The sequence below is a fragment of the Lethenteron reissneri genome, chromosome 6, assembly GCF_015708825.2.
Source record: "Lethenteron reissneri isolate LAM-NWPU_2019-01 chromosome 6, ASM1570882v1, whole genome shotgun sequence".
NCBI classification, from domain to species: Eukaryota; Metazoa; Chordata; class Hyperoartia; order Petromyzontiformes; family Petromyzontidae; genus Lethenteron; species Lethenteron reissneri.
In genome coordinates this window covers 869731-893637 of record NC_083784.1, presented here as the reverse complement: position 1 = coordinate 893637, position 23907 = coordinate 869731, and the positions used below count along the sequence as shown (strand labels likewise).

Genomic DNA, 23907 nt, shown 5'->3' with positions numbered 1-23907 from the left:
TGTTTGTATGACAGAGTTGCAAGTTTTATTGTTTTTAATATTTACAGTTGTGTTCCATCAGTAAAAAGCAAGCAATACAAATAAATACAATTTCTGAAGCATAAGTTATTTTCATACTTACGTCACAAACTGATCAGTCCAACAAGCTTAAAAACATGAAAAGGTTTCCTCCATAACCCGTCACGAGAAATTGTGCCCGTTTAAAAATGTTGTTCAGGGATAGTTAAAAATAACATTTAATTTGGGTTCAGACCTGACGGGCCATCAGAAGGAACCGAACACTGAACATCCAACGCATAAGAGAAAGGTAAATGGTCACATTATGTCCTTGCATTGAGCATCCGTTAGACACCAGCGACAGTGAAGGTAAATTATCAGAAGGAAATGTTGACATTTTGACAATCTGATCCTTTTACAGTCTGCGGCTAGCTGGCACATTGTACGTCTCCAAAGCTGGATCTTTAAAAAAAGTCGATGTAATCGCAACAAGAGGTACCCACGCCGGCGTGCGAAGGCACGAGGAGCATGCACTCAAGTGACTCGAATGTGGGGACACGGTCTGGCGGCAGAGGTTGAACGGTTCGGGTCCAGCAGGCCGCCCTCGTCCATACTGCCAGCGTGTTCAGCACAACAAGCGCGCCGTCTACTTAACAGTGGACGTCACAAAAAGAGATCACGTGACGTGATTTGCACGAATCGGCCATTGCGTGCCGGCGCCACGCTCCACATTTGAAATATTTCCCCACAAACGACTCGATTCAAATTTACGGGGCAATCCCCCCAAATTCCCCCCTCTCCCTACTGAGAAAACTTAGCAGGACCCCCCCCCCCCTACAAAAAGCCATGAAACTCGGCGAGGCTTTTTGAAGTAAACAAAAATGTGTTTTTTTCTCCGTGGCTTTACCGAAGGACCCAACGAATATAAACAAAGATGGTTGTCTGTCGGAGTTGATGACAGCCCCATTCACGAGTTCCTCCCATGAGCATGGTTGACTCCGTACGGTGCGAACACAGTTCTACATACATTATTACGTGTTCAGGAGTCATACGTCATTATTTGTGGCTTGTTTCTGGACTTATTACGTGGGTTCTTCATGCGACTGTGTAGCCCCATTCTGGATCCCGCAAATCGAGAATGGGACGACACGGTCACATGCGACTCGACAGCCACATGGGGCGACAGTCGGCACCGATGAGCGACGAGCGGCTCTTGCGATCCGCTCACTCTCAAAAAGCGTAATCATAAACATGACGTGAACATCAAGGCAGGTTCACACCCGAGCGATCAGTCACACAACCAAATCCGCTCTTGAATTCGTGAAACGTAATCCCTTTGTCCACGTCTGAGCGAGTATTTGCGAAACAACTCTACATCTAATCTAGATTTGTACATCTGGCGCGTGGTGGCTCAAGTGTCCGGCAACGCCCTTTCCAGCATCGCTTCGTCGCTCGCACAGGTCAGGACTGCGACAATGGTGGTTTGCAAATGTGCAAGTTATGAAACACGCCGCTACCAAGTCGCTGAGCAGACCGATTTCACGAGTCCCGTCTTTGCTGTGAGCAAGCGGTTGCACAACTGTTTGCAAAAATGTTTGCAACTGGTTTCAGACATCCGTCTATAAAAGAATGCACTCGCATGCAAACAAGTTGCTCAACTCATCGTTTCGGTGTGGACCCACCGAAAGACACGATTGCAACGTCTTGCTTCCTGTGCTACAGGCAGCCACCGTTACTACTTGCAGTACAGATCCTAAGTTAAATTTGTCGAGTTCAAGTGAAGTCCGACCTCCCCCTCCCCTCCTGGCTCATTTGCTGCCAGTATCAAGGCAGGGGGACGCAAGGCTGAGTGTGAGCAAGTGCAGGCACGAATACTGGGCATCCAACGCATACCACGGAGTCAAACAACACGTGTTACAACTTGACGAAACATTGTCGCTCTACGAATTAACAAAGAAAGAGTCCAAGCAATCTCCTTACTCAACAAGAGTGCCGTGTGGTGCTCGTGTCCATTGCTGGAACCGAGCCAGTGGTGAAAATTCCACATTTTTAAGGTGGAAGCCGGTCTCTCCGTAGGCTAACCATTGCATTGTAAACTTCCCACGTGGTTACCACCCATTACCTCAAACCCACAAAAAAATCGACAGACTTGAGCCAACTGGCACCCTTCCCTTTACGAAGGCTTCGATAAATCACCAACAATGTGGTAATGATTTTAGTAAATACAAAAACACTGAACACAACAATATTAACACCATGACGTTCTTTTTGTTTCCCCCCCCGCCCCCCCCCCAAAAGAAACGAGGTTCACTTTCACAGTTTTCACCGTCATCATTCCCTGCTAGAACGGGGGTCGGCAACCTGCCGCATGCGGCGGCTCTTCAAGGACCGCTTCGTGACGTCATTAATTAAGGGCCACCACGAGCATTGCTGGCTCTTGAAATAGCGTTTTTTTTTTTTACCAAATTCGAAAAGAAATGGCTCTCCTTTGTTATTTTCGTTGCCAACCCCTGCGCTAGAATAACAAAACCGAGACGAGGGCTGAAGTTAAATGGCATCGACGGTGCAGGCAGCCCTCCCCGTGCGGGTGGTGGTGTGCGTGGCCGTGAGGCGTCTAGCTCCCAGGCTTGTTTCGCGGGACGAGCCCCATGGATTGCAGCACCACGGTGGCCGCCATCGCTTTGGCGTGCTTTTTGTTGGGGCTCGCCGTGGTGGGCTGGTACTCGCAGCCGTTCACGATCACCTGTCGGGGATACACGCACGAGCGCACTATCGTTTACACAACAAGAACCGACAAACGTGCACGCAACGTAACAAAGCGTCTCAGTTTCGATTTAAAGCTTTCGTGACTGCAGGGATTCATCTTCTTGATTCTTACGTGACTTTACCGAAAGAACCAAGAATATGAAAGCGTCTCAGGGCGCAGAATTGCACAACGTGTGAAGGAATGGAGGGGTCAAAACGCATGTAGTAGTTTGGCTACGTACGGTGCGAAAGACGTTCGACATACATACGAAAGGTGGCAATTGAGTGAGCCCGAAAGCACGGCTGAAGAGGGAGGATGTGAGGAGAGAAATGGCTGCAGAGAGAAGAGCGAGCGGAGTGGCTTGGTGAGGGAGTTCCTCAGTGAGGGAGCCTCGCGGCTAATAGAATGGCCACTGATGGTGGGGCAGTGGATCTCGTGAGCGAGGCGACCAGGATCCATGGAGCAGCTTCAGTGTTATGGTCGCCTGGCCTCTGATTCTCATGCCTTCATAGTGCAGCATTTCTAATCTTTTACCTTTGAGCAGTCACAAAATCCAAGTGTCGCTATGGTCAACTGGAGCATTTGACTGCTATACATTTCCACATAAGCCACTTCTCCGAGCTATCATTTGCGATCAGGTTGCTTCTGAAAGTGCCATATAGCCCAGTGAGCCTTCCCAGTGGCCCTGAGCCAGTGGTAAAACATTCTCCATCTCTATTGGGGAGTAGCCAGTTTAGCCAGAGCAGCTATTCACATCCCACACAGTGGTACCCGTTTAATCTAGCACTTTGAGATCATGAGCCGAGTCAACCCACGACTTGAATTTAAACTCACGAACATAAAATTACAACCCGATCCCCCTTTGCCACCGGTAAATCCGAGACCGTGTCAGCGTGGGTCACGCGTGGTACTGGTGGGTTTCTACAAGAGCCAGAATCAAACCATGAAACACACAACCCTGGCTTGGGCAAGGACCAGGGCCAGGGTGAATAACTTTCATCATACATGCGGCACGGCTCAGCCTCTGCAGTGGAAAAACGACTTTGCTCCCCGTGATCCGCGCCAGGCTGGTTCAGCATGGCCCAATTATACAACCCCCTCAGATGCAGATGCCTGATGCATGGCCCAGTTATACAACCCCCTCACATGCAGATGCCTGATGCAACAATGTAAAATAAACTCTCCAGTGCGCGACTGTGGTCATCCAGAACAGACCGAGCAACGTATATCGACGCAATGCCCGATCCACAAAAACGACGGTGACATCACGGCGACGCACTCCTTATCTGGCTTGACCCCCGAAATGTGAAATTGGAGTTGTTGCTCTGCATCGACATCAGCCATACGAAAGATAGAAGGCGCTTGAAAATCAACACCCAACCAAGATGCAAGGCACACCTTGAAAAGGAAGTTTTTGCGGTGGTCGGGACCACTGTCGTTTACGACGATGAAGTCAGGTGCCATCCACTTGCGCTTCGTGCAGATCTCCATGAGGGCCGACACTGGGTGCTTGCCTACACACAGACACGCAGCAGTGACTAGGCTGGATTGACATTGATACTAATATAATATTAAAGACAATTATGTATGGACAATTGATATTAGGGTAAAAACCATGATTATCTCAACAGGATGCAGCACCCGTGCCTGGTGGTAACCACATCCTCACAATCATGCATACGAGACGTGCTTGAAAATCCCAATGTAATGATCAATATTCAAATAAGTAATTTTCAGTTATTCTGAGTAGTCTAAAAGTAAAAAAAAACCTCACAGCCCTCACTAGGCATTTTTGCAGAAAAGCAATCCATTTGCTTGTTTGATCTCGCTGTGTGCACTGTGTGAAGTGTGATGGTAGGTGCAGACCAGACAAGTCTTTCATGATGGTCAGGGGCCCAGACTTCTTCTGAGCTTTCTCACCATCCGCCAGCAAGCCTGAAATACAAACAACGAAATCACCAACCCAACCACTGATTGCCCAGTGACTTTTCGTGATTCATTTACTCTCATTTTACACCGCTCTACCCCCGCATATGTATTGTTTGTCCAATTATTATTCTTATAAAGTGTTGTGCATGTAGCGGGTGACTAAAGTGCTAAGATTCAACACAGACAAGGAGACATATGGGACACAGACATTTGATTTAAGCTACAACAAGAACCCAAAGAGCTAAGAAGCTCTTCTACACAGTATCCAGCCCAAGCTGCTCTGCCAACAACAGATTCAAAAGTCTACACCGATGGCTTCATGAACTCACTCGACAAATACTGCCATCTCCCGACGGGACCTGCAGCTCAACACCCGTGTTGGAGTTTCACGAGTCGATGTGATCCACCACCCCTTGCCTCCAAGACGCTGGATCACAGGTACACGTCACCACTTGCTCTGCCTGCCTGCTTGATAACCCCCCCTCCCCTCTCCTAACCTCCAAGGGCCCTCCTCCTCTTTGCCACCGGACGCGCTATTGCCCTTGCCTCGGCGGTCAGTCTTGAAGTCCATAATGATGGGCTCCACGGAGCCGCTGCTGTTCTTGCCCAGGCCCTTGCCCTCGCTCCAGCCCATCTTCCTCATCAGCTGAGCTCCGATGCCACCGTTCACTGGCGCCGCCCTCAGGAACTGATCCTGCAAGGTCGGGGAGGTGGAGCGCGCGCACAACCCCGTGTCAGACGCCAGGGTCCGTGAAGGCGCGGCGGGGAAACGGGGCAAGGTGGGAGCCGGGGTCAATCCGTCCAGGGATCAAAAACGACCGGGCCTGCGAGTGAGCGCACTGCGGCCACGGGCCTGGGACTATGTTGCTCTCGGAGGCGCAATCGCTTTACGTTTTAAAATGCGGCGAGGCGTCAACAGCGCCGCCTTTGTATGCGAGCGCCGTCACGCTAACATTGGTTTCGCCGTCGACCGGCCACCTGCAAATTGGTAGCGGCCACCCTTCGGTGACTACGAGCGCCGCGTCGTGTCCTCCCGTGGCCATACCCCCTCGCCGGGGCCGCAACGTGCCGCTCGCGAGTCGTGCGCCGGGGGAGGCGGTGGATTGCCGCGCTGGTCTGGCCGCTCTGGGTGCAGCTGTCGACTCAAATCGGCCACCGACACTGCTCGCTTCAAAGGGAAGCACGTGTGGGGCGTTGTGCGTTGCGCGACTAACGCTTTGGAGGTATCGTCAGCGCGCGAATGGCATCGACACTTCCCCCGTGACACACACATGCTCGGGATTGAATGATGAATGCCACAAGACCCCACTGGTGTGCAGGGTGCTATAATTCCCGACATCCGAGCGGTCCAGGTATTACAGAGAAATTCTAATAGGGCACGAGATCATTTTCTTAATTTTGCTGTGCCTTTTCCATTAGGTGTGTGTTAGTGATGATATAAGGTTAATGCCCAAGTGTGTTTGTGTGCCACATTAACAAAAAGTCTAGATGGACCTGCGATGTGTATCAAGCGCTATGCGCTCGGGAACGTTTCCCAAAAGATGCGACCCACAACTTGGATTCTACGACGATTAAAAACAGTGACGATCTGCTTGTGAAGGTGTGCAGCCAAGCGAGTGAATTCTCTCAATGTAGCCGGTTGGCTTCCTGCGACTCGTCACGTGTTTACATTAACAGCCACACTGAACACACGTTCGTGTGAGTGGCGAGTAATTTTAGTGTAAATTGCACATTGCAGGCAAATTGTATGCAATCAATACACGTACACATGCATATCTGTGCACAGTCATTGAGAATGGAGGATGAAGGGGTTACAGGTTGAATGGCACCTTTTTAACCAAATTGAGAGGATAGAACGCGTTGGGGGAAAAAGGTCTATTTAAATGTACTCTGCTAAATAAACATTTGTAAATGTGGCGGTGGTGCAAGGGTGACTTTAAATGGCATGACAAGGCACCCTTATTACTTTTATTTGGTTTAATATTTTCACCCCCAAATAAATCATGTGGTCCTCGATAATACAACTCCACTCGAAAATGCTGCAGTGTTTTATCCTCTTAAGTTCACACCACTGGCAGGACTTTAAATAGGTGTCTTAAAACAAGTAGCAATCATGCGATATTAAAGCACAACTGTGGCACTCGAGTTAAGTCTTGTGAAGGCGATTTAAATTAACAATGAATGTGACAAATTCTCAAATTGTGGACACGTCAAACGCTCAGGAAGGAATTATAACACCCTACGTAAAAAACACCTGTGCCGATTGGCTGCTCCTGTGCCTCCGCCAATGACACATAGGCAAAGGTGGCCAATCAGGAGTCTCGATACAAACCGCCACCTCCCGCTGGGCCGGGCTCCTTCCCTCTGGGCTCCTCCGACTGGCTGGTGCGAGTGAGGCAGGCTGTCTGTCTCACTACGGTGCGTCTGTTTGCGCATCAACGGCAAAGATCACGGACAGCCAAGGAGGCCCACGACACCCGCGGCCCACGGAGCAGCACCGCTCGCGCTGTTTGAGTCCCAAGAGAACGAGGTCGGGGCGGCAGCAGCCCGCAATTAAATTAACAGTTATCGTGTAACTCTTCAATTGTGGATGAATACTGCATTAACAATACAGTGTTACGCTGAGCCAGATCGCCACACTCAAAGAATCACGGTGCGGCATCTTTCCTGTAACGTCTTCGAACATACGCATTGGCTGTTTTTTTAATGGACTCCTGACGAGTCCAAACAAGTGTAGGGTGGAGTTAACGAGGCTCGTTAAACGCCACCCCTGCCTCGTTCTCTCATCAACACGCTGCCGAGTGGTGCGGCTCCCTGGCCCGCTCTGCCACACTTGAACTCATCCCAACCCAGCAGCTTCACACAGCCAGCAGAACCCACGGACACAAACTCCACGGCAAAGATATTTTGGGCTTCTATTTCCACTCCACAAAACCAATCACGCGACTATATTCTACGTCAAGAACGTACAGCTTGACCACGATGTGTAGAATGTAATACACGCAGCAAATTACTCGTAGTCCATGGGCCCAGAACAAATATTCTCCTTTTGTGGTACCGCCTCAGATGATGGAAAACTTGAGTTGTACGAAACATCTCTAAATCACCATTAAATATGAATTCTGCAATAAACGTAGGTAAAGTATAATATTGGTAAACTATCACCTATGAATGTATGTATATATAAGTCATTTTGCTCTGTACGGAACCAACCGTGCTAATCGGACGTGTGGGGGAAGGACAATTAACTAAAGACAAAAATAAGTTGGAAAGAAATTAGTTTTCAATCTAGATTTTAAAGTGCATAGCTCCAGTGGCTTCCGAACATCGGAAGAGCGTTCCAGGCAGCCGCAAGAGCGCATCTGAAAGCGCGCGATACAATGTCCGTCTTTGTTCGTGGATAGCCAATATCCCACTGATGCAATGGACATGGACATACGGAAGAGGGAAAACTGGAAGATTCAGAACTAGACGGGAAGATGTATTCGACGCTTGGCACACTGGTATCTAGGAGGAGGCAGAAAATCATTCTGGGAGGTGTAGAGAACCAAGGTCGGTCGTGGTGATACAGCATATACCGCTTGTTGCAGAGGTTCGTGGTTCAAGGCCCACGGCCGCCATGGTTAATACCGCAGGTGCATTACCCGTAAAAACGTGCCGTCTATTTCGCAGTGGACGTTACAAATCCCACGGCGTTATTTTAAAAAGAGCTGGGCAGGTGTGCCGTCGTAATGGTCCAAATTTGCCAAAATTAGTAACGTTGCCCATGCCGTGAAACTCCTGCGAGACTCCGTCTGTGAAACAGCGCCATTGTGATAACCCTGTGCTTTAAGAATGATGCAGAAATGCATAACACTAGCTGATGATTGAAGATGATATCTCATAACCCTATTTTTATTAGCCATATACAGAAACTCGTATCCATACAAATTTTCCACAACCTGCGGTACCGAATTCTAATCTGGACCATGGACTACGATGCCTATGAAGGTACTTCGTTTTGCCTACTTTGCTGAATGTTAAAGCTTTCCCATCACCGGAGCTCTAAATGACAGTGGGTTGAGTTGTGGGCGACTGCCAGCATGAATGAACATTGCTGAGAAAGGTTGACTGCAAGCATTGACCATGAGACATCAGGGCAAGTTACACAACACCTAGATCCCCATAGCTGCACTGGGCTGCAGTGTAAAATCACAGGTGGAATTCACTGGACTGGAGTCGATGAATCAGGCTGTAGAGCGTTGCCCAATCCGGTGCATTCCATTCCTGTTTTACAAAGCAACTACACAATGATCAACTTTTTGTGTGTCATGTAAATCGCCCTTATGAGAACTCTTGCTTTATTTTAGCAGAATAGCGCGGAATTAATCAAGACGGAACTAGTATCATCTATGTGACCTGTAGGTAGAACGGCATTACTGTACTTGCGTGTCGACTTCTTAAATGTTCTGGTGATTGAAATATACATAGAGTGAAAAATCATATTTAAATCAATGTAGGGCAAACGCTAGAGCATAATACACATTTTTACATTTACCATTTCATTATATAGATTGGGTTTTCCTTACGGCAATCGTAATGAGTTCTCATAAGTCCCTGGATCCACAGTAGAGGTTTGTGTGGGTGTTTGACAGGCCTTCCTGGTTGTCTGTCATCTTTGGTTCACGTAAATCCACACAGAGCAGGCGATGAATTAAAACTCGACTCACGTGAGGACAAAACCGGCCGTGCTGTCAAATTGCGCTTGCTTTTCAAAGTAAACGGTTTGCTGAAAGAAAACCATCAATTGGCATATTTGTCCTGGCAACAACTTGATTTGTCTGGCTGAGTTGCGTGGTGTAGGGTGCACAGCTCCCGACATTACGACCACACGACCTCACCCAAAAACCAATTATGAATCAGCCATGCTGGACTTTGCGCAAGCCCCATTGCTGTGCAGAGCGAGTTATTGCCATTAAAGTGAGCCACTCAAAAACACTGACCAGTCTGCGTCTGGCTAAGATAACGACATGTTCAAATTCATCCGGTATGTCTCATTGTTTATTAACATTATCTTTGGATTAATTCACCCCTTGCTCACACATCCATACACCTATACGTCTGCGTCACAGATCACGGGATGGCCGAGTCATTTATAATTAACTCGGCGTCATAGGCCCATGTAAATTGAGATCCAGGTTTACATTTCAAAATGTATCCTGTGATACAACAGGCGGTGCCGTTAACAACTCTAACAGACACCTCGGTGATAAAGGTCCTCCCACAAGAATTTAATATCTACATTGATGTGAAGACTGCATCCAATCCATCCAATTGTCATGCTGTTCGTGAGCAACTCCTGCCCAAAAGCATTTGCCCCAAACATCCTTGAGAAGTATAAACAAATGTGGTACTTGCAGTGCTTGCAAGTACCCGTATCCATAACTGTACTGTATTTAGCTTTAATTGTTTCAACCCAATGTCTCTTGAGTTCCCACCTGGCTAAACAAATACACTTGATTTAATAGTGTTCATTATAGCATAACATCTATGTGAATTTTCTTATGTTATTTAAACGTTTCAAAGTAGCACTTGTTTTTATGTTTTTTTTTTAAAGAAGCCTTCTAAAAATAACAAATAGAATGATACAATCTAAGTGGTAAAACTAATTAAGCAATTTACATGGGTCTATGCTACGAGATCATTATCCAAACATTAATTCATTAGCACCAATCATCACATTCGATCATTGCTCACTTATTGAAAATCTTACTTTCATATTACTGCGGGCTAGTTATATATATAGATGTACGTATACACATATAAGCTGTCTATAGATAGTTCTACCCCTCCGAACACAGTCACACATTATTGTGATCTCTGATAAGTGCCCAAACTTTCCCATCAAAGCAGCTGATATTTCACTTTGGAGACTTCCTCAGATCTTGATACTTAACAAATGTACCGCTCCTTAAAACTACATTAAGATGAGACTATGTATCCTGGTCTCTGGAGATCTCACCTGGTTAAACAAAATAAACTTGAGCATGTGCTCTTAGTCAATGGGCTAGACCAGACGTTACACTCGCCAGAATCAACTTGAGGAGGGCGAAACCATGCTGTGTTTATTTAATTCGTCGATAACCATCGCCGTTATTTAGCCGTGCAAACCACTGAAATAGTGAGCGCATATTAACAGGAAAATAATCCTCTAATTCTGCAGACTTACAGGTCTATGGTCCACATCCACCACGTGCAGTTTGCAATGTAAATTTACAATTGTTATATTCAATGCAAATCTATTTTGCTATGTATTCCTAAATATACATATAAGCACAAACCGCGTTTATATGTATACTGATGTGTACGAAGGGTTTAATAATATTAAAGCCTTTTTTACGATCAACTGCTTGACAAAGGCCTCACACGTCTGTTTATGGGGGTTTGTTAGACGGTACCGAACCACGCTGGTCAGTGCAGGTTGGCGGAGGGTGAGGAAGCCAGACATTGGTGCTCGCAGTAGCCAGGAATAGAGCACCGGCCAATGGGATCAGAGCACAGCGTGCTAACCACTGCACCATGGCTGCCGCCCTACACAATTATTCACTTTTATCGGACAAATAAATTAATTGTAACTACTAAATAATTTTCAGATACAGTGCCATTTTGGCACCAATTTCTGCTCTGGCTGACATTATTTAATAAGCCACCAAGGGGAATACGTTTTGGAATCAAGGCCAACTGCAAAAGCTGCAAGCCAAACACCACATGGCAAAAAATATCTTCAGCTTCAAGCATTATGATTTTTGGGGCATAATATGGTTTTGTGAATATAATGAAATTTTTATAAACGTATTTGATCACTCATGTGCTGTAATATACAATAAGCAGTCAAGTGGCAATGAAGCTGATCAGAAGGGAATGTTTCTATCAGTAGGAAACAGTGTGCTTTATAATTAACAAATTTTGCACACAAACTACATCAGTGGAATGACTAATATCAACGTCACCTCCTACTGGCAGACTAATGCCCAATTGAACGGCGGTGCTCTGTTCACACAGGGACAGCTGCAATTAGGGGGGTCCCCTAGGCTAAAATAAACCAGCCTATGAGAGCGTTTAATTTCGTTATAGGTGCCATAAAAATGCAAGGTGTATTGTTATTAGACCATTTGCGGAAACAGACGGTTTAATGGGAGCAGGTGGAACACTAATGCCCTAAAAAAAACGACACTGACTACTCATCTCCTCCCACTGCTTCAAGATCATTACCTTCCATTTACTCTGCACCGACCACTAAGCCCAAGGGACACCCACGCCTTGTACCTGACCCTGGCTCTCCACCTGTGCAAGGGCAGGAAACGCGTTGCAGTGACAGCAGCGAAACGGAGCGACTCTCGCCGGGGCCCATTACCTTCTTGAGCCAGGCCTGTTGCCCCGTGTTGGCGAGCTCCTGGGGAGACAGAATCTGAACCCCCGTGGACCCCGTGAAGGTGCCAGGCTCTGTGCTGGCCTGAGCCCAAGACTCAATCTGCAAAAACAGCCAAACATGCAACGGTGGGTTTACATCCACACACATGTATATAAAAACACCTTTCAATTTTTGTTCAATTTTATTTCTCAATGCACGTATGTATGTTGAACGATCGCATGTAGCCGCTTTATACACTCGATCCGTATTGCGTTGGCATTGTACGGTGCGCGCGTGGCGATGGAGCGCTGTAAATGTGCCCACCTGTCTCTGTGAGCGGGCTATGAGCAGCATCGCCTCCATGTCAGTGGGGTTCTGTGCCAGCCTCTGCACGGCGACAGCGCGTTTCGTGATGACAGCACCCAGGTCCACTATGTTCTGCGGGACGAGTGTGGAGAGCAAGCACGCACAAACCGGTCACAAGGTCAAGACCCACATCCAAGTAATGTCTGGACGCGTTTTGACCGACTGGGCCTTCTCCAGGAAATATTGAGGTTCAGAGTGATGGTCTTAAATAAACTGGGAAATGTAAGTGCAATTGAGATGACAATAGTTAACCAGCAGCAGTCTGCAAAAGGTGGATATTGTATAAACTTTGTATAATTTACAGCCCTTTGTCAATCCACTGCTTCATGAGGGCCTCCCCTACGTTGTGCGAGTCATGGGGGCTGTTTGACCATACTTCATCACGCTAGCTAGAGGAGTTGTCATCCGTGGTCACAAATCGAACTCAGATTGCCGGGTTCACAGCTGAGTACACTAACCACTGCCACTACCGCTCCAATCGTGTTGTCAGATTAGGTGGAAATTACAATCTCCCGAGACACTAATAAATCCCACTAAATGGCCTCTCTAAAGCTTCCTCTCGAAGAGGACCGACTGCCAAGAGTGGCGCGTGAGCATATATAGCAGTTACAAGGCTGCACCTTCACCACCTTCACCGGTCTCGTCCACATGGCACAGGGGAGGAGGAACACACTGCGGGTTTCCCCGGACGGGATTGGCTCACCCCCACCACCGGCTTGGGGAAGACCTGGTTTTTGTCGTCCATCTCTTCGGTGCCGGTCTTCTCCACGGGCACCCACTGCCCGTACACGCTCTCCTGCTCCTTTTGCCGGTGCTGGTTGCCGGACGACACGGGGAACTCCTTGGAGAGTGTCGCCTGTGGCGGCTTCAGCTGCAGCGGCTTCACCATTAGGTTCTGCCGTGGAATGAGACGGCATGGGATATCCACGTGCGATAGGTCAGACCGTGCGTTTAGTCCATTCGTTCTCAACCTTTTTGAAATAAAAACTTTTAGTTTTATTTTAGCAGGTAAGGCCCAGAGCTGTACAGCTCTTTTTCAGAAGCGACCTGGCCACAATTCATAGCTCAACGAAGTGGCTTATTAAATGGAAATGTATAGAAGCCAAATACTCTAAAAGCATGTTTCTAAATGTGGAGAAAAAAACTGGAGGAGCCGGAGAAAAATCCACATGACCAAGGGGAGAACACACAAACTCGAAATAAATAGGCGTCAGGTTTTGGATCAAATCCACAAGCTCCTGTATAACCAGGCGAGGTAGTTAACATCTCACCACCGTGGTACCCCAATGGAATGCCCCCCCCAACCCCAAGTAAGTCCACTGGTCCCCGCATACTCCCTCCCCTCTGCCCAGATTAATAAGGATGCAGTACACAACGAGATCACCAGTCCACACCACAAGTTAACACAGTGTTCGAAAGGCATTTGTTTCATGTTGTGCTTTAGCGTGTTTCGTGTAAGGCGTTTGCTTCATGCTGTGTATTATTTTCTTGTGCGAAAACTGTTTTGTCGTAACAACGTGGTGCCAACGTTCTCCGTGCACATTCAAAATGTCTTCTGCACGGGATCCATGTTGCAGCCTGTGCCCCCTCACCTATCCGGGTTGGGGGGGGGGAGCTCATCCCACAGGTTGAGAACCACTGCTTTAGTCGGGATTAAATTTTTAAAATGCATTTCTATATTTGTTACCGTCAAATTAAGTCCCATTGTGCTACTGAAGTTAAGCTAAGATGTGAATACGCCTTTGGATCCAAGAACCTGTGGTTAAACAATTGTGATGCTGATGTAGTACATAAGCTGAAAACATTAACAAAAAGTGAACACATCCGTCAAAAACGCTGCTTTAAAGAGGAACAATTATATAACAGGTAACATTTCAGGGCAATGGCCCTCCTTCATAGAAGGCATTGTTGTTGAAGAATGTGTTGAATCTGAGTGGTGTTAGTTTTCGTCCAGGATTGCCATTCTTAGTCTTCCGAGCCACCAGGACCACATGTTGCATTAAAAATTTTTACTGAAAGCAGCTTTCTAGTAAAAGGACAGCTGCAGCGGCAAAATGACGAGTAATCGCCGAGGCAGGATAACATGCACTTTGTTCTCATTGTGGGGTCAAATTTCACTCTGGCACAGCTGTTCATCACCATAAAACATAGCCATGCTACACTACAATACACCGACATTAATGAAGCATGAATTTCGGCCAGCTGTCCTTTTCAACAGTTGTACGTGACTGAACGTGCACTTATTTATTTACTCCCTCCCTCTATTTTTTCTGTACACGCGTGCAGTTAGGAACTGCACACACACGCGCGCACACACGCACGCACGTGCCTCTGCCTGCGGGCATTACTCAATATGGTGGACAAATTGTGTCGTGCAAGTGATACCTTTCATTCAGCAGTCTCTGAAAGTCCTGGGCAGCACCGAAGCAAGTTTACAATGCCATGCGCATGTGCTAGGCATACATAAAAAATTACCCATTACACTGCCAAACAAGTTCTCAACAGCAAACCACGAAACCATCTCTCTGCTAGGAAGAAGAGCCATTTTGTGTGAAACTGTTGCGTGTTATATCATTTTTCCTGTGGAGGGCAGTGTTATAGCCTCATGTGTTGAGTTTGTGTTATTGGTGCCTGTGCACCACTGCCAACTCAGGATCATAATAATCAAATTAACAATAAAAACCAGCATCCACACGTTAGTTCTGCAAAACGCGCAGAAACAATTGTAAATATTTTCCGTGTAGAGTTATTATCCATATTTTCAGCTTGCAAGCGCCTTTCTATCTGATGAGTTTTCCATCGTTTACAGAAATTGTGAGAAATTATTGCAACTACCAAAGCCGCGATTAACGGCAAACCAATAACCATCATGACATGAAACAATAAACACCATCATTCGCAGGCTCGGTCAGCTGGGCGCCACTCACATTTAAGCTGAAAGCGATGGGCTTGGGCTCGTTCAGTTTAAAGGGGTGGTGTATGAACGGAGCCTTCTTCAATGCCTCCTCTACTCCTGCATCCTCGACATGCGATCGCACGGGTTTGTTCACAGGCCCATCGTCGTCCTTGCTCTCAGTTATCTGCTTGCAGAACTGACGGGACCAAGGAGCATAAACAAAGCGTCCTTGCAGAGGAACATGTTCACAAACCAGACACGCAACGAGAAACGTGGAACTCTTTAAACTGCGTGCTGCCCATGCTGGCCATCAAATTTGGTTACAAAATGACTCTGGGCTCGAAGATCAAGCGATATTTTCAATCATTTATACACATTTACTTTTGTAACATGAACAATAGTCGACGCAACTGAAAAACAGTTAAAGGTGCAGCCCGGCAATTACTTGCTTATGCCACTGCTGGTAAGAGGGGCTCTACTAGAGCACCCCTACAGCAGGTATTTGGTCTATGCTGGCCAAAGGTCTGTGAAGGGGAGGGAGTAGCTCACACCGGTGTTCCTCACTGCAAAGCCCGCGGGCCACTGGTGGCCATGGTGGCCTTTAAGTGCGGTCCCTGGCATGCAGCCCCCGACAACACACAAATGTAAAACACCCCCCCCACCCCCCCACCATCGTGCTGTTAAACTCAACGGTTTGATATGTTTGGCGGCCCTCACACTTTTGTCTCATGGGCAAAAGTGGCCCCCTTCTGAAAATGAGTAAGAAAAACTGCACTACATCTTCTTGGTTCTTTCGGTAAAGTCACGTAGAAGGGAAGTAATAAAATAATAAAATAAAACATAATAAAATAAAATATATTATTTTATTATATTATTTTATTATATTATTATATTATTTTATTTTATTATGTTTTATTTTTATTATTTTATTACTTCCCTTCTACGTGACTTTACCGAAAGAACCAAGAAGATGGATCCCTGCAGTCACGAAAGCTTTAAATCGAAATTTAACTGCACTACACTTTACCCCACTGAACGCAACCTGACCATCAATTATCTGTGGTGTACCCATTTATCCTGCTGAGTGGACAGAGGTGGGAGGAATATCGGAAATTCTCCCATTATGAAACAATAAGAAGAGGTTTTGCCCTTTCTGGCAATAAAAAAGCTGTAAAGATGTTCAAACACCAAATAGAAACCTTTTGTAAGGAATCAAGTCTGCATTAACCACACGTGCTTGTGGTAAACATGCAAACAAGCATCCTCTCATAATATATGCAATTGAATGTTCCCATTGTTTGAACCACTGCGTCGGGAGATTATGTGGCGACCTCCGGATCGCAAGTCCAGCGTGTTAATAACACGCACAAGCACCTGTGTGAAATTGTTGATGGCGGTCATCTTGAAGCCCTTGGTGGAAGCCGCCATATCCGCCTTGATGTTGTCCACCCCGGCAACGTCCGGCTGCCGCGCTGTCACTCCCGGCGTCGTCGTCATTCCAGCTGCCCCTGGCGCCGTTACCGAGGTTGTCGTGGTGACTGGAAACTGCGCCGCGGTCGTTGCCGCCACCGCCGCCGCGGCCGCCTGCTGCCGCTGCAGGATGAGCGGGAAGAGTGCGGCAGCCGGGCCAATGGAGTTCATCACGTTCACGCTCACCTTGGGGTTCACCACCGACGCGTTCGCCTTGGCGATCTCCAGCAGCTGAGCCTTGTCTACATGGTGGGGGACAAACAGGGGTTAATTTCTCAAGGTTTTTCGGCATAGCTGGTAGTAGACCGGAGTAGACACATAGATGTGACTATACTGGTTGACACAATAGCAACTTGTAAGCCTATGTCCAGATTAGTAAGCCAGAAATTGGCGTTGTGTGTAATGAGTGCGACTCATTACATACAAAGTGCTTGCCACAAATGAATCACAATACCCTGCTTAACTCTTCAAGGAGCATAAACCACCAAGTAAACTCCGGTCATCCTTGCAGCAGCTTTTGGCTAACCATCGAACAAAGACGGTTACTGCATCGCGCACTTTCAGGTGCGCTTCTGCGGCCATCTGGAATGCTCTTCCTTAAAATATCAGGAAGCCACTGGAGCTATGCACTTTGAATTCTAAATTAAATCTAGATTGAAAACCAATTTCTTTATAACTGCTTTTTGTGTTTCGTTTGTTGTCCTTCTCCTGCACCTCTGATTAGCACAATTGGCTACGTACAACATACGTACAATGATTTGCTGTGGACTGTTTACATAAAAATTTCGGCGTTTCGCTACTAGTAGGTCAATGGCCTAGCCTGTTTCCATAATTGCATGATGGGCCTTCTTTGAATTTCCACTTGCGGAGGTAGCGAGTGGATCTGCCGTGATACTTGGGGATTCGATTTATGGTAGATCACTGTTTTTGAGGGAGATTCATTCCCGGAGGTTCTTGAGTGGAATCTCACCTGTCTCGTCCGGTTTCTCTACCTTGCTCCCCATGCCTCATCAGCGTGCGACGAGACCAGCCATGCCGCGTGACGTCACACCATGGTTGAAGAAGTACATGTAGTTAACGATGAGCTATTTTGATGAATTTTGTCCAACCTTGTGATACAGTTTTCTCAGTCATCTATAGAATTGGTCTCTAAAAGCAACACAACTTAATAATAACCTATTATTACATAAGGCCACCTTTCTGGAGTTATCATGACTCCTTGCCTCAAACAGATGGAAACATAGACAGAGTTAATGCTTTAGCAATTTTAACATGAGTTGGGAAATGTTAAAATAAACTTTCCAGTGCAATTATGGTATAAGGCGATGTGCTACAGGAGACAGTAATGTAACGCACACCACAAACCTGCACCTTACCTAACTCGGTCAGCTTCAGTGGAGATTTGTTATTTCTTCGTTTCCGGGAAGTTGAACGGGACCTCCGCCGCCTCTCACGAGAGCCGCTTCGACCAGCGACATTTGGCGACCTGGAGCGACACTTGTTTTTGTCTTTGCGTGAGAAAGGGCTCAACTTGGATCTGCCTTCGGATACATTCCCGGCAGGTTTCTTTCTATCGGCAGAGTGTGATCTCGACTTCTTGAAATCTGCACGCGAAGCCTTCTTTTCCCCGTCTCGCGAGCGTGGCGGTGACGATGGCTTCGACTGGGCATCGCGGGAGCGAGATCTCTTTTTCGTCTCACGAGAGCGCGATCGTGATCTCTTCCTGCTTTCGTCATGAGAATGTGATGAGGACCTTTTACTTCTGTTGTCGTGAGGAGAGGCTACCTTTCTTCCTCTATCATCACGAGTTCTGGAGCAAGATTTTTTCCGTCTATTATCACGTGAAGATGACTTAATCCTCCGGTCTTCGCGGGAGGAAGATTTTTTCCTTCTTTCTTCATGACGCGAGCGACAAGTCTCATTACGAACATAGGAGGACGAGGTCTTCCTTTGGTCATCAGATGAATGAGACCGGGATCTCCTTCTCTTGTCATAGGAACGAGATCTTCTTCCATCAGACAAAGACCTCTTCCGTCTGTTGTTTTGAGAACATGAACGAGAGCTCCTCCTTCGATCATCACGGGAACGTGACCGAGACCTCTTTTTTCTATCACCAACAGAACGCGAGCGAGATTTCTTCCTCCTATTATCACGGGACCGTGAACGAGACCTCTTTATTCTATCATCGCAAGATCGTGAACGATATCTCCTCTTTCTTTTATCATCACGGGATTGTGAGCGGGACCTCCTCCGCCTCCTGTCACGGGAAAGTGAGCGAGATCTCCTCTTCTTTCTATCATCGTGAGACCGTGAGCGAGACTTTCTCTTCCTATCACCACGGGACCGCGAGCGAGATCTTTTACTTCTATCGTCTGAATGTGAGCGTGATTTCCTCTTCCAATTACGAGATTGTGAGCGAGACTTATTATTTCTGTCATCACGGGAATGTGAGCGGGATCTCCTCCGACTTTCATCGCGTGAATTCGAACGAGACTGCTTTCTAGCATCTTCACGAGAATGGATGTTGTCAGTGCTTCCTGTTTTTTTTACTTCCATTCTATTTGGAAAAGCCTCTTTCTCATCGTTTGCTCGTGAATGGGGTTTCCTTTTAACCCCACACCCCGCACGTAATAGTTTCCTATTGCTACGTGAACGAGAACGGGTCCTTCTCCTGTCACTGTGAGAGGGAGAACAAGATTTTTGTTTTTGGTTTGACGTGCTTGGTGATGAACTTGCATCTCTCTCAGCTTGCCGTGGAGAACTTTTTTGGTGCTCAGGAGAATGAGACCGTTTTTTTTCCACATCCATCTTCAATTTAAAAAGTACATCTTTCGCTTGCTCTTCTGAAACAGTTTTGTTTTCTTTAAGTTCAGAAGCATCCGTATTTGTCTTAGCAGTCACGTCTGTATTTGGAATTCGTTCACGTTCTGGACAGATGTCAGATCCTAAGAGCTTCTCCTTTGCGCCAATTTCTTCCTTCACTTTGGGCGTTTCAAGTTCATCAGTTAAAACGGTCTCAAGAAACCCAATTTTTGTTTGTTCAGCAATTGCTTCTTTCGTTTTTACATCTGAAGATTTTGCTGTCACACTTTCACTATTTGAGGTATGGTCAACAGAATTACTTTTCTCTAAATAAACACTGTCTTCTACTATTTTGGCCTCTGGTAATGTTGCAAGGATATCCTGAGTTGCACCTGCACCGCATAATGCTGACTCGGCATGCTCATCAAAACACTCTGCTTGCTTCACGCTGATCGGAGAAAAAACGCTTCTGCTTTGCAGTGATTTGTCAAATTCTATGTCTGATTGTAACTGCAAAGAAACATCCAGAGATACTATTTTACTGCACTCATTATCAGCCTTGCTTGTGGAAGGCTTCGGTTCTGCAGAACTAGACGAATCTTCCTTTGTAATATCATTCACTATTGTTACACTACTCAAAGGAATGTTGTTAATTTTAGACTCCTCTGTTACCACCACAATGGGCTCATCTACTGTTAAGCCGGGTAGAACCCCTCTCTCCTTCGCATGAGATGCAACTTCTTCGCCAAACCTTATTTTGGAAGACGATCGAGATCGACTACGCCTTTTGTCCAATTTCTCTTCATCCTCTGAAGATGACTTTCCTTTCGACTTCTTTCTCTTTTTTTTACTTTTGTGATGATGTTTCTGTTTGTGCTTTTTGTACTTCCTCTCTTTATGTTTTTTTGGTTTATTGTTGCTTTCATTGTCTGATGACAACTGCTGTCCATCACCGTCTCTCTGGGACATGTCACTTTCTTCGTTGCCTGAAACACACACAGTGCTTCTCGGTTTTTTTACTTCCATTCTATTTGGAGAAGCCTCTCTCTCATCGTTTGCTCGTGAATGGGGTTTCCTTTTAACCCCACACTCCGCACGTAATAGTTTCCTATTGCTACGTGAACGAGAACGGGTCCTTCTCCTGTCACTGTGACAGGGAGAGCAAGATTTTTGTTTTTGGTTTGACGTGCTTAGTGATGAACTTGCATCTCTCTCAGCTTGCCGTGGAGAATTTTTTTGGTGCTCAGGAGAATGAGACCGTTTTTTTTCCACATCCATCTTCAATGTAAAAAGTACATCTTTCACTTGCTCTTCTGAAACAGTTTTGTTTTCTTTAAGTTCAGAAACATCCATATTTCTCTCAGCAGTCACGTCTGTATTTGGAATTCGTTCACGTTCTGGACAGATGTCAGATCCTAGGAGCTTCTCCTTTGCGCCAATTGCTTCCTTCACTTTGGGCGTTTCAAGTTCATCAGTTAAAACGGTCTCAAGAAACCCAATTTTTGTTTGTTCAGCAATTGCTTCTTTCGTTTTTACATCTGAAGATTTTGCTGTCACACTTTCACTATTTGAGGTATGGTCAACAGAATTACTTTTCTCTAAATGAACACTGTCTTCTGCTATTTTTGCCTCTAGTAATGTTGCAAGGATATCCTGAGTTGCACCTGCACCGCATAATGCTGACTCGGCATGCTCATGAAAGCACTCTGCTTGCTTCACGCTGATCGGAGAAAAAACGCTTCTGCTTTGCAGTGATTTGTCAAATTCTATGTCTGATTGTAACTGCAAAGAAACATCCAGAGATACTATTTTACTGCACTCATTATCAGCCTTGCTTGTGGAAGGCTCCGGTTCTGCAGAAGTATTTTGAACAGAACTAGACGAATCTTCCTTTGTAATATCATTCACTATTGTTACACTACTCAAAGGAATGTTGTTAATTTTAGACTCCTCTGTTACCACCACAATGGGCTCATCTACTGTTAAGCTTGGCAGAACCCCTCTCTCCTTCGCATGAGATGCAACTTCTTCACCCAACCTTATTTTGGAAGACGATCGAGATCGACTACACCTTTTGTCCAATTTCTCTTCATCCTCTGAAGATGACTTTCCATTCGACTTCTTTCTCTTTTTTTTACTTTTGTGACGATGTTTCTGTTTGTGCTTTTTGGACTTGCTCTTTTTATGTTGTTTTGGTTTATTGTTGCCTTCATTGTCTGATGACAACTGCTGTCCATCACCGTCTCTCTGGGACATGTCACTTTCTTCTTTGCCTGAAACACACAAAAAAAAAATATACACAAATCGTTTTCAAACTCATCTCCAAAGCATGCAATGATGCTCTGTGAATTAGTACCATGCACTATAAACCGTTGCTTCATGTAATTAACAGATATCTCACAAAAAAAAGTAAACGTTTTTCAAAAACTTTTAGAGGGTACATACAATATATAGATAAATGAACGAGTATGTGTCCTTTACTCAATGCGATATCATGCAATGCAATGCATTGGACTGCATGTAGGTCATACTATTGGTTAAATACACTTGTAGTGGATAAATCAGAACCAGTACACACCTGAAAGATGAACTAGAATTTGATCAACATGAATCATCAACAGTGTTGTTCTCAGGAAGAACGTAATCAACCAGATAGGGTGTTGACTGTTATGTTATCCGACTCTCTGTTGTATTACATTACATTTCTAAGTATACTAGATTTGTGTTTCTATTTAATTTATACCTGATGATTGCTTGTGTTGCAATCGAAACGTATTTAATTTAATTTATTATTTATCTTTATACGTGACTTTACCGAAAGAACCAAAGAATAAGTGTTGTTATATAACGTTTACTTGACTGTAAATGTAACATGCGTGTGCGTTGAAATGCTCAATCGATTCATGCACAGGCAGCATATAACAATACAAAAATGTGAAAAGAGGCAAGGTGAGATACATTATTAAAACTACACTAAGAGAAAGAAATAACATATGGATCAAGGAGCCAAATTAAATCCTAAAACTATTTACTGTTACACATACTGTCGTATTGGTCTTGGATTGAACACTTGGCTATAAGGGATACCAAATGCAGCTTAGTGGAGGAATGGTGATTGTGCTGGGAGAACTTCATCAGTGGATAGACAATGGATGATGCTAATGATTAAGTTGTGGAAATGTGTAAATTAAACTAAATCTATTAACTTATTTTTTTATTTTACCAGGTAAGGCCAACTGAGATATACAGTATAGCTCTTTTTCAGAAGCGACCCAGCCACAAATGATAGCTCAACTCAGTAGTTTATTACGTGGAAATATAAAGCAGACAAATACTCTCAAGGCATGTTTCTAAATGTGGAGGGGAAAACCGGAGTAGAATCCACGCGACCACGGGGAGGACATCAAATTCCAAATATACAGGAGTCAGGGTTGGGATCTAAACCACGACCTCCTTTACACCAGGCGAGGAAGTTAACATCTCCCCACCGTGGCGCCCCAACGTGTAAGCACGTGAGAGGGAGCAAACTGGCTCTACATGTACACGACGCTGCTGATTGAGGAGGGGGTGCCAGGGATGTGTAACTAACACAACCACTCAACTCACCTGTCACTTTCCTCGCAGAAGGGCGACTCACGCAACTCTGAGCAACCACGTTGTCGTCCACGCGTGACACGGCAACGTCCTGCGCACCTTCATCACCAGCCGCATGAGAACTGGAGAGAGGACACAATTACCTCTCAAAATTAAAATCTCAAGCCATGAAATATATTACATTTGTAAAGTCTGCAACCATAAACAGGATGATAAAATTTAGTAAACAAACACATGCAACGAGGAGACTGAGCAATGAAATACGCTCTAGTGGATGTTCTATGCGCTTTGTTAGATCGCAGGATCGTGCGAGATGGCACAAACGGCTTAGGGAGGCTTCCATCCAGCAGTGGAGTGGCCATGCCTGATGCTGAAAGTCTACTGCAGCAAAACATTATAGACCGACTCCGCCCCCCCCCCGTCACCCTGCAGGCTCCGCCGGACATGGCTCGCCTCTTCCGGCAGGGTAGCCTAGGCGAGACGGACGCTTGGCAGCGGCCTAACCGAAGTCGGCTTCGACAGCGATACAACTTTCGCGGTGAGCGCGGGAGATTCGCGTGGGCAACCAGCGCGGAGCACCTTTGTGACTTCTCTTCGCGAATGTCCTTCATCTTCTGCGCGGCGAACGAGCGGAAGATTCCGTCCACGTCCATCGCTGCGCGCCGATCAATCGACTCCACGAGCTGATCGTGGTGCTGCTTGGATCCGGTTACCAGA

The 23907-nt window shown here is 46.0% G+C and overlaps 1 protein-coding gene across 5 annotated transcripts; it reads right to left on the bottom strand.

The window, feature by feature from the left end:
* LOC133353422 (protein SON-like) lies at positions 1 to 23907 on the bottom strand. 5 transcript variants are annotated; one of them, XM_061569676.1, is made up of 12 exons: positions 23770 to 23907; positions 23203 to 23312; positions 18171 to 21869; positions 16699 to 17036; positions 15356 to 15520; positions 13132 to 13323; positions 12387 to 12500; positions 12066 to 12182; positions 5219 to 5366; positions 4610 to 4678; positions 4142 to 4257; positions 1 to 2740 (listed from the first exon to the last, which is right to left on the bottom strand). In XM_061569676.1, the coding sequence occupies exons 1-12, from the start codon at positions 23841 to 23843 to the stop codon at positions 2612 to 2614; spliced, it is 5271 nt and encodes a 1756-aa protein (XP_061425660.1). In that variant the 5' UTR covers positions 23844 to 23907; the 3' UTR covers positions 1 to 2611. The 5 variants fall into 5 exon arrangements, 3 of the variants coding, with proteins under 3 accessions (XP_061425660.1, XP_061425684.1, XP_061425668.1); XR_009756387.1 differs by lacking the exons at positions 1 to 2740; positions 4142 to 4257 and adding an exon at positions 6927 to 7096 and having other exon boundaries at positions 4611 to 4678; XM_061569700.1 differs by lacking the exons at positions 23203 to 23312; positions 23770 to 23907 and having other exon boundaries at positions 16699 to 16917; positions 18171 to 18288.

Bases quoted from the DNA above. Each gene is read 5' to 3' on its own strand.
- LOC133353422 (XM_061569676.1), bottom strand. From the start codon at position 23,843: ATGGACGTGGACGGAATCTTCCGCTCGTTCGCCGCGCAGAAGATGAAG. The intron at 21,870-23,202 runs GTGAGTTGAGTG...TGTGTGTTTCAG, and splicing joins TTCTGCGAGGAAAGTGACAG to GCAAAGAAGAAAGTGACATG. The intron at 4,679-5,218 runs GCAAGGGCAATA...TTTGTATTTCAG, and splicing joins CTTCAAGACTGACCGCCGAG to GCTTGCTGGCGGATGGTGAG.